The sequence below is a fragment of the Neltuma alba genome, unplaced genomic scaffold (assembly GCF_004799145.2).
Source record: "Neltuma alba isolate B1F8T4 unplaced genomic scaffold, ASM479914v2 tig00010596_pilon, whole genome shotgun sequence".
In the NCBI taxonomy this organism is placed as follows: Eukaryota; Viridiplantae; Streptophyta; class Magnoliopsida; order Fabales; family Fabaceae; genus Neltuma; species Neltuma alba.
Genome location: NW_021635458.1, coordinates 143,352 through 153,649, shown reverse-complemented (window position 1 = coordinate 153,649; position 10,298 = coordinate 143,352). Strand labels below are relative to the sequence as shown.

Here is a 10,298-nt window from a genome sequence, read left to right as displayed (position 1 = left end):
CTGTAGGGAAAGTACTAATAGAGGTAACTTGACGGGGATGCCAGAAGGTCTGATAGTGTGTATCATGATAAAGGGTGGAGGATAGGTGTAGGTTTTAGCTGTGGCAAGGGCTCATCATGGCCTCCCACTCCCAGATTTCCCCCGCGTTTTTTTTTTTTTTAAGAGTTTAGACGTGAGTATGCATTAAATGGGAAAAAAAGAATTACTGATTATAATAAAATAATAATAAATTTGTTATATTATATATCTTCCCATGTCTTGTAAAATGCTAATTCACTCTTTAATAAGGCAATCAAATAAACGATCGCGATGTTAATTATTTCGTAGTAGTACAACCCAACTGAAAGTTTCCAAATTTGCACCCTATTTTTTTTCGCTTCCTTCCATTTTTTTCTTCGTTCGGTCGGTGCTTCAGTTCTGGCTCTTGTCGTTTTATGTGACTCAGATTCAGCTTTTCAGGAGCTCGGTGCGCTGAGAGTCGACACGTGTGCGTCTCAAACGTGCAGCCCTTTTTTAAAATCCGGCAGCTGTGAGAAGAGAAGATTCTTTAACATTTATTTAGTTTTTTTATGAGTTCAGAATTTTAAATTATTTTAATATTAATCTCTCAAATTTTAAATTTCTTGTTTTAGTTTATAAAATTTAGTCCATCTTCAAATATAAGTCTCTAAAAATCTGACAATGTTAAAATCTATATTAAAATCTCATAAACAAAGTTAAAGTGATGATGTAGACTTACCAGATGGCACTTAGCAGAATCATGATTGTGTTGACATCAGAATGAAAGAAAAAAAGAACAAGTCTTTAAAATGCAGCCATTTACCCTCCTATTTTCTCTTCAGCACTATTCTTTTTTTGGAGCTGTTTGCTATGGTATATTTTATTGTTCACACAAGATCTAATTAGGTGTTATCTAGTGAGTCAACATCACTACTTTAAATATTATTGATGATATCGCAACATATTTCAATACCGTCGCACTTTCATGAACTAACATTTCAAGGCAAACTAAATTTCACGAAGTGAAATAAAAGATTTAAAATTTGAGGGGCCAAAATCAAAATAAGTTCAAATTTTATGGACTAAAAATTATATTAATCACTGTTTTTATTTTAATAAAGCTTCAAACATTTTATAAGTCGCAATAACCCCATGTCAAAGCTGGTCAAAAAAAAAAACCCATGTCAAAAGCATAAAATATGAGGCAAGAAAATATAATATCGTAACAAATGAAATAAAATACTTACTCACATATGTTTTATTATTACCCTGGAGCGAAGTTCCGATGTTGTCTTCAACGGCCAGTATAATAATGTGCTTGAATTAAATATGCATAACCAAAAAGAATAAGAAATGGCTCTAACAAACCTCAAATGGGATTGCTTTCGTGTAAAATAAAAATCAGGCGCAATGGTGCGATGCACCAACCAGACGCAAAGAAGACGACATGAAATAGTGAATGAAATGTATTGGCGACAACTTTGTCAATGTCAGCCAAAGAAAATACAAGACGATTACCAAGTCCCAAAAAATGCTTGCAGGGCATTTCATGTCAGCCCCGCCATTATTTTATTTTGAGGTATGCCATCAATTCAATGGTACACGTGCAAAGTACCATTGTCATGCATGCGAGTCAAATATTTCAACTTTTATTCATGTTTTCATGAAAAGCCGGGTTTTTCTCTCATTTTTATTTATTCGTCTTAGTTTACATTTTTGTTTTATTTTTAAATACATTTCGTGTTTTGAACTTTTAAGACATAATTATTTTTTATTTTTAATAATACACTTTCTAGGAGGAGGATATTAAATATACGTAGCTAAGATTTAAAATAATAAGGATTAAACTAAAAAAATAATTTCAAAATGGCGCATAGATTTTACTTTCCGAAAACAAATAAACAGGGAAGCAGTGGCGTTAAATGAGAGGCGGAAGAATCGATGGGGGAGAGGTAAATAAATTCAACCCTCTGACTCGTTCCAAGCTGACGTCACCTTTTTTGAGTAATGACCAATGTTTTAAAAGCCGGACCGGAAGTCGAACCGGAAAGATCAACGGGTCATGGTTTAATTGGTCGGATCGGTCGGACCGTTTGGTCAGACCGGTGATGCAATAATTAATTTAAAACAATATTATATACATATAATTAGTATATATGAAAAATATCAAATTATTAAATAATTTAGAAATGCATTTAAATAATCTAAAATTATAATGAAATCATTGAAAATGGACTAAAACCTTATATATTAAAATTTATGTATGTTTAAAATATTTAATGATATTACAAATTATCAATTCATTCAAATCAAAATATTTTTTTAAACGATAGACCAAATATCAAAACAAAAAGACTAGCGACTTACGATTTTAACACCACAATATATGAAATTTTCAATGAAATAATACTCTATGGTTATAAATAGTCTAAAAATATATTAGGATATTTAAGGGGATCAATTTTTTTATTTTTCTTCTATTTTTTTAAAAAAATTTTAGTATTTTTTCAGTCAAGCTAAAAAACCGTCCGGTTTTCTGAAAACCGTTCCGGTTCCCGGTCCAACTCCGATTTCCGGCTTAATAACGGCTCAACTCCGGTCCAATCCGGCTCAACTATATGAACGGTTTTTTGGTCCAAACCGAGCCGTTAACGAGTCCGGGTCATGGTTCAACCGGTTCGACCGTCCGGTCCAGTCCGGTTCTTAAAAACATTGGTAATGACTAATGAATGAAGCATTCGTTTCCAACCTAACCTTCTTTTTTTTTTTCCACAAAAAAAAAGTGTTTTTTTCCCTTAACATATGCAGAAATTCCGGTTAGAAGACTCATCCACCACAGTCAGGTGCATGACGCAGATCAGATCTAAATGTAGTCAGAACAAAGTTCCGGTGAACTAGATGGGCAATCCAAAAAAAATATTTTTTTAAAAAACAAAAAATATTTTTTAAAAGTATTTTTTTAATAAATCGAGACAAACCTCTTCATATATTTATTTATTATATTATAAAAGTATTTTTAAAATTATGATTTTACTTCTATCTAAATATTTTTTTAATTTAAAATTATGAGAATATACTAGTACATAGTCAGCAAAGTTGGAGAGTAGGACCCAAATTCACGGACACCCCGCTCTGACCCCCCATGTATCCTCAAGCCTCTCCCATCTGGAAACCTGAAGACGAAGGCACGTCTCGGCCTTTCTGTCTCATAGTACCTCTTTCAATCTCAATTATAAGTCTATAATAACAAATTTACACAGATTAATGAGATTAATTGGAATTATTTATTTATTTAACACGTCAAAATTATCCTCAATAGAAATCATTAATTCGAGGAATTGAGCAAATTAGTTCAGAAGTTTTCTATTTAATTAGAAATGTTACGTGAAAAAATTCACTTTAAGTAACATTAGGCGCTATATTTTATTGAAAATTCAATGTCGATGTTGAAGATTGTCCATTTTTTATATGAAACGACGAAACTGACTCAAAAGTCAAAATGGTGAACAATATACACCCAAAAATTAAGGGTGACCACACAATCACGAGAGAACAAAACCTGATAGTATTTCCAGTTCTTAATATAAGATTTTGTTTGATTTTTATTTTAGTTTTAAATATAAGACTCCAGTTTATTTTATCTCTTATATTTATGTATTTTTTTCTCAATGTAGTCCTTTTAATAATAGTAGTCATAACCAATATAATTGATTAGTAGAGATATTTGAGGAAAGACAATACCTATTTATTACAAATAACTAACTAAACTTATTTTTTTAATCTCCTCCAATTAATTAACCAGATTTTATAACTAGAACCAAAAGTAGTACTATTTAGCCCGGTGATGCATGGGATGAGGTGACATGATAACTCTCACCAAACCAAATAACCTTTTTTCCATAGTCAAGTTAATGTGGCTCATCCAAAATCAAATCTAATATCTTCAATAAATGCCGTAAGAATCTTGAAAATATACTAAAAATAATTCTTAACAAGATCAATAGTTACACCGCCAAGCACAATAATAAGTTTTTTTTTATTATTTATTACGGACGGGTATTTTAAAAGTGATTATTTTCGAGGCATCATCGGAGACACCTATATAATAATAAGTTGATGACAATCGACATAGAGCAAAGCTCAAACCTTCTTTGTCCCGGAAAAAAAAAAAAAAAATCACCTTCCCCTTCTAAACGCCCGCAGACACTCGCACCAAAAAAAAATTTGTTGGCATGTAATTTTTTCGTCATTAAATTCCATTTTTTGCCCCGTGACGCAGCCATTGGGCCTCCAGAGCCCAAAAGATAGCTCACACGAAGCACGCACCCCGCCTCCCGCCATCCTATTTATATCATGGAGAGTGATTTCCCTCCAAAGTGGCAGATAGGCACTCTGGCTGAGCTTGTATCGTATAGCCATGGACATGGAGCACTCAACGTCGATCCCTGAGCCCGAAAATCAGCTTTCCGCTCTCGTTACCAGTGAGTCTTTCCGTGTTGCTTCTAATCTGATTATTATTGTAACTGCTGCTGCTGTTATCGTTTTCAGTTTTCTTTTTTCCAACCGAATCTTGCTTCTGAATTCAAGAATTCAAGTAGCCTATTTTGAAATGCCTCAATAATTTCTCGATTTTCCAGCATAACTTTTTGTTTTGAAAAGCATTTCGTCTGTTTTGTCGCGGGCGCCACATGACTTCACAAGATCAAGCTGTCAGCAATAACACCACATGCTTAATCGCCTGCTTTTAATTGATTCCGAGTTTTGAATCTAGGAATCAGACGTATTATTTCATCTACTGAGTTCTAGGACTAATCTTCGAGCTATTGAATGGGAGCGTCGCATAATCTTCTGAGTTCTTGATTTACTCTGCTAATCTGTGCAGGCATACCGAATGAAGTTCAAGTGATGGTGGAGAACATGCTTAAGATGGTCGAGTAAGTTGTGCAGAATACTGGTCATCGTTAACTTCAGGATATTCGTTTGTTAATTTAAAATCAAAACTATGACGGTGATGGCGGTGACGTACCTTTATCTAACCGCTCTAACAACCACGAGATATTTGAAATTTGTCAGTCATTTAGTTCTTTTGTCATCCCTCGTTCATGCTTCAACTTCGAAACGCTACATTGGCATTATTTATCTGCATATATCAGCTTAGAAGCCTGCTTTAGCATTATTCATTGGTATTACTATTTATTAATATGACAACATCGATGATATTTTTCCAACACATCAGGTCGGAGCTGTCCTTTTGGACTGGCCTGTACATTTCAAGCCATCGCTTACTATCATTTTTAAATTTTAATTGGTACTCTCCAACAACCATATATCCTGATTCCTGAGCATTTTTGCTTCAATAATCATATACAGTGGAGTCAAAGAACATTCTGCCTTAATAGAGGAGGAAATAGAGAAATGCAAGGATTCTGCTCTACAGAGGAAGAAAACCTTGGATGAAGAGAAGGAGCAATTTCAGAAAGTTGCTTCTGCTGTCCTGGACATGCTCACAAAAAATGATTAAGAGGCTATAAGACATTCAGTGCCTCAAATTTCAAAGAAGAAATCTCTTTCTCTAACTTCTGCGTATAGTTCTCCACTGTGGTATATATGCAGGGCCGCAGGTTGTCAGTATTCAGCTGCTTGTCGATAAAAGAAGGTTTGGAACTGTCACCTGAAAAGTAACAAATCTCACAGACCGACCTTCGGTCAGTACTGAGTGCTCTATTTGATCTTTAGAGTATATATAGAGAGCTCATCTTTCTCTCTAAATGCGCCTAATTTTATACTTCGAAGTCTTTCTATGAAAGATGAGACTCGACAGTAAATCATCATTGATTTAGTCAGCCATGTAGAAAAACATGGTACAATAATCTCTAAACAAGAAATTGGCCTCGAGTGATTTTGAAAACAAGGATTGAAAACAAAACTATATCTAACTTATATTTTCTTTCGACTTTTTAAAATATGAATGTAATTTTTTTTTATGCATCAAATGATTCATTACATCCTGTTTGGTATCTTGCTGCCATAGGCGATGAAGATGAGTTACATTTTCCACCTACGTTTGGATGTAATTTCTTTTATCCATGAAAATGTCTTATTTGTCAATTCTTTCTTTTTTAAACAAACAAGTGCAAGAGTATTTTTTGTAAAATCTATGTTACTCCAAACATCAATTATTCCCTTCTCTATTGTATGCCTTTGTGCAGCTGGTTAAAAAAAAGGCATCACTTTTTGCAGAGGCCTCTTGGGTCCCGATTATATTGATAGCGCCGACCCTTTTTGCCATCTTCACAAAACGGTTTCGTGTCTTAGATTCGAGGACTAAAAATAAATGGTGTTTGTCGTCAATATGCAAAGAAGAGTTTCGGTCAAAGTAGAGTTATAACTTATTATTATTAGTTTTTGCCAGCAGAGTTAAAACTTATTTGCACTTTAAAAACAAGTCCTAAAGATTCACTTAACAAACTCCTAAAAATGGCGAAAAAAGCACACCAGAATTTTTGTTGTGAAAAATGTAGTATAGTGAAAATGCTTCATTTATACAAAAAAAAAAAAAGAGAGAAGAGAATGCTTCAAGCAGCGCATATTTACAATTAAAAGTCTTTCAACCAAAGAAGAAATGAGGAAAATTTTCATAAAATGTTCTGATGTTTTCATCTGATTTATTATAATTTAGAAAATGCTTCAAACAACGCATGTATTTAGTGCAATGACATAAAAGATCAGTTGTGGTTCCCGAATTCTGCAATGCTTGTTGCTCAAAAAAGAGTAGAAAGTAATAAAAAGTAGAATAAATTTGTAAACTAGAATAAATTTACAGCTACACTAATCAAAAGTAAAATATATTCTATATAACATACTGATTGATATATCAACTCGTCTTTGTGGATCCAGCTGCCCAGAAAATCTATTTATCTAATTAACTAGTCAATATAATGTGGTTAATAACTAATTCATTCTTCTTCTTTTTTTTGGCTGGGAGTTAATTTTTATGATTAAATTTATTGGAAACAAGACAAAAATTTAGGCGGGAAGGCGCCCCGTTCTCTAAAATTTTTCCGCCATTCGAACGTTTCGAGTTTTTCAGTTCCACGCCCTGCGTTCGAGTTCTCTCGCTATACCTTACGTTTGCCTTTGCCCTGCGAAACTGCAGTTGCTGTGAGCGAAGCGAGGCCGCCGGTTAGGTAATGGGAACTGTAGGAGGCGGAAGCAACGAGAGGCTGACCACCGTTGCGCAAGAAAATCCTCTGCAATCGGAGGTTTTGAAGCTACGCCGACGATGGGAACTAGCTTCTGTTCTGAATTTCCTAGACGTAAGATTTCACGGCATTTATTGGATTTTGTTCAAAAATCCCTTTTTTTCCCCCAGTTATGGGCCCTTGTAAATGGGTGACGTTGTTTTTTTTTTTTTGTTGGGGTTCTGAAGAAGAGTATGACTTTTCTTGGACGTATTCGAAGTATTTGTTGACTTGTGCCGTGAAAGATCCTTTTTTGGCCAATGGATGTAAATGTTTGACGTTGTTTTTCGTTACTGGGGCTATGCATTAGCGTATGGCTATGTGAAATCGAGATGTTTCGGTGAACAACATAGCGCAGGGCCACTGCATTGCATCTTCAATGACAAGTGCTTCAGTACAGGCCATGTAGGCTGACTTAAATCGTACTGATCTGATTCAGGTTTTTGGGCCATTAATTGGCAAGGAACTGAGACTGTCGGCTGAAGACATAGAGATGGGGCTCATAAAGCCTGATGCTTCACTAGCTCAGCTTCATGTTGTACTTCTGAAGGTAGCTTATACCCACTGATAATGTCGCGCGTGCTATTCCTGTGCTTTCTGCAGTTCCCATAGTTACTTTGCTGAAATTATTGTTGTTGTTCTTCCAAAGCCAATTAAGCGAGACTAGCGCATGTGTCAAGATGATTTAGTTGCCCGAACCTAAATTTCTAAGGAATTGCAACATTTTCTGTGGACCTTTCAAATGTGTTTTGTGAATGGAAGCATTTTTTGTTTCTATAGTTTCAAAAATAACAAGGAAAGCTAACAGGACACCGGCTGCATGCTAGTGCATTCAGTGAAGCGGTCATGTATATCAGTGTTGTAAATTGGCTTAACCACTTGAAAAGAAAACAATCAGTCTCCTCTTTCACGTGGTTAACATCATTCTTTTGATAGCTTTCTATCTTATTCCGATCTGCCTTATTTCCTTTTCTGAGTTCTAATTTCATCTGTACTTTTTATAGGGAATGCCACCTGTAAGTAAAAAACTGGATGAATCTGATGCATGGGTGACAGAGCTGTGCAAGAAACTGACTGCGTGGTGGCCGTGGGTGAGTCATAAGAAGCTTATTTGCCCGAGTTTGACTTATTCCTTTCTATTGCTGACAGGAGTTGCCTATATGCCTTTTTCTTGCAGGTTGCTGAGGGGAAGATCCCAATTGTGCCGTCCAAAGGGTACTAGTAATGCATCAAAAATTGTAGGTAGACTTTTTGCTTTGATGGAATAAAAATAAGTGACGTCCTTTTTGCTTGTGCAGAGAGGAGATATCCAAGTACAAGGAACTTGATCCATTGGATCGATTGTTACTCCTGAAAGCACTATGTGAAGTTAGAGCTGACGTATTAGTTTTCCTGGTCTCCTAAGATTGTTTCCTTTTAAATAAAGCTTGTCAAGACAGTCCTCCCAATTTGAACTTACCATGTGTATTTTCCTTGTGCTTGTTTTTGTTCAGCAACACGATGCAGTGTCATACATAAAAGATGCCTTGAAAGAAGGCACTCAAATATCTACTTTCCGGAAAGAAGCATTTGGAGGAGATGGAAAGGGGACTTTCTACTGGTAATTCTCAGGATATTAAGATTTATACGCCCTTTTCAAATCTTAGTGCCGGTTGTTGATTGATCTGTCTATTACCATTGGAGGTATGATGCAAGTGCAAAAGGCCACAGACTGTACAAGGAAATAATCACATTGAATTCAGCTACAGAGGTTAACGGCAACGAATCCTCTTCACTTCTCGCCATCAGTTCTCAATGGGAAACGCTAGCTTCCAATCTTAAAGAATTTTCCAGAGTAGCGGTAAGATCGTGTTTACTGCTTTTCCTGGATTAGACACTTTCTATTTACTTTGTTGATTGTAATGGCAGGAAGAATTCTCTTCTAGCAATATTGCAGCCGAAGTAGTTATGGGCAAGAAAATTCAAAGAGACGCTATACCTTCTCTTGAAAGGCTCCATATGGTAAGTGGGAATCCATTTCATGATGGGTGGGCTATTTTTCACTTATCAGTAGTGAGCACTCATCTCTGTTTGGCATATTAATATCAAGTATAACTATTGATCGATTCTGCAGAATAAAGTAAGAGCATTGAAAAGGAAACAAAGCAAAGAGGCGCTCAAAAGTAGAACTATCGGTAACACATGCACAATATTCTTAACATTACATAGCATTTCCTCTAAAGAATTTCTGTTTTGGTTTGGTGGATTTAATTCTTGTCGGTTTTGCTTCACACTCTGGTTTCCATATTGATCGCACTGTTAGCGCCCTAGCGGGTGGGTCTTTCCCTTTAAGTGGGTACACATGTTTGTGGGTGAGAGGTCGAGTGAGGATTATGTTTCTTTACACTGGTCTGCCAACCCCCAGTTCCAACCATGTACATACCAATGGCATAGGACTTTTCTTGGAATGCTCTCTAAAAGTGCTTTCCATCATGCTCACTATTTTTTCTGTTACAACATTTCGCTTTATTTACTGTTAACGACACTGGTTATGGAATTAACAAATTTGGCGATGTATTATTGAGGTGATGATAATTCTGATTTTTGCTATTTTGAAGCAGACACAAACCGTGCAGTTTTTGAACAAGTGGGAGTTCGCCGGAGTAAGAGGCTTGCTGGAGTTCGCAGCCATACTGTAATAGAAAGCAGGGGCCTCATAACAAATCATATACTGAGACAGAGACCCATCCGCAATTCTGCACTTCCAACTGTTATGCTTGATTCAGACGATGAACCGTATGACATGAAGACTGATTAGTGGCCTTCTGTCCATTGACAACTTTTGAAGAAAACAAGTGCATATAGGCTTTTTTTTTTTTTTTGTGGGTTTGGTTTTCAAGTGGTGCTGGTTGCTGCTACCGGGTTAGGGGGTCTACGAAAATGCAATACAACTTTTTGTACATCTGGATTCTGTATCCTTATGAACTGATGCATTTGTTGTGAAGTGGGATCGGATAACCTCTTTTGTAATGCCCGTGACGGGAATATGTAGATAGATCGTTAGTTAATGCATCCTGT

The 10,298-nt window shown here is 35.8% G+C and overlaps 2 protein-coding genes across 3 annotated transcripts; both read left to right on the top strand.

The window, feature by feature from the left end:
* Nucleotides 1-4,349: 4,349 nt before the first annotated feature.
* On the top strand, nucleotides 4,350-5,839 carry LOC114757450 (uncharacterized). Its single transcript, XM_028946512.1, has 3 exons — nucleotides 4,350-4,481; nucleotides 4,883-4,934; nucleotides 5,371-5,839. The coding sequence occupies exons 1-3, from the start codon at nucleotides 4,418-4,420 to the stop codon at nucleotides 5,519-5,521; spliced, it is 267 nt and encodes an 88-aa protein (XP_028802345.1). The 5' UTR covers nucleotides 4,350-4,417; the 3' UTR covers nucleotides 5,522-5,839.
* On the top strand, nucleotides 5,624-10,288 carry LOC114757445 (DDT domain-containing protein DDR4). Of its 2 annotated transcripts, none has more exons than XM_028946507.1 (11): nucleotides 5,624-5,705; nucleotides 7,157-7,316; nucleotides 7,681-7,791; nucleotides 8,246-8,332; nucleotides 8,419-8,456; nucleotides 8,540-8,621; nucleotides 8,735-8,841; nucleotides 8,925-9,081; nucleotides 9,150-9,242; nucleotides 9,355-9,415; nucleotides 9,842-10,288. In XM_028946507.1, exons 2-11 carry the CDS (start codon nucleotides 7,191-7,193, stop codon nucleotides 10,036-10,038), a joined length of 1,059 nt encoding a protein of 352 aa, XP_028802340.1. In that variant the 5' UTR covers nucleotides 5,624-5,705; nucleotides 7,157-7,190; the 3' UTR covers nucleotides 10,039-10,288. The 2 variants fall into 2 exon arrangements, with proteins under 2 accessions (XP_028802340.1, XP_028802339.1); XM_028946506.1 differs by having other exon boundaries at nucleotides 8,540-8,636.
* Nucleotides 10,289-10,298: the final 10 nt, after the last annotated feature.

Excerpts from the sequence above, each read along its gene's own strand:
- LOC114757450 (XM_028946512.1), top strand. The coding sequence starts at position 4,418 with ATGGACATGGAGCACTCAACGTCGATCCCTGAGCCCGAAAATCAGCTT. Across the intron at positions 4,482-4,882 it reads GCTTTCCGCTCTCGTTACCA|GCATACCGAATGAAGTTCAA; the intron begins GTGAGTCTTTCC and ends TAATCTGTGCAG. Across the intron at positions 4,935-5,370 it reads AACATGCTTAAGATGGTCGA|TGGAGTCAAAGAACATTCTG; the intron begins GTAAGTTGTGCA and ends AATCATATACAG.
- LOC114757445 (XM_028946506.1), top strand. The coding sequence starts at position 7,191 with ATGGGAACTGTAGGAGGCGGAAGCAACGAGAGGCTGACCACCGTTGCG. Across the intron at positions 8,637-8,734 it reads CTGACGTATTAGTTTTCCTG|CAACACGATGCAGTGTCATA; the intron begins GTCTCCTAAGAT and ends GTTTTTGTTCAG. Across the intron at positions 9,416-9,841 it reads GCTCAAAAGTAGAACTATCG|ACACAAACCGTGCAGTTTTT; the intron begins GTAACACATGCA and ends ATTTTGAAGCAG.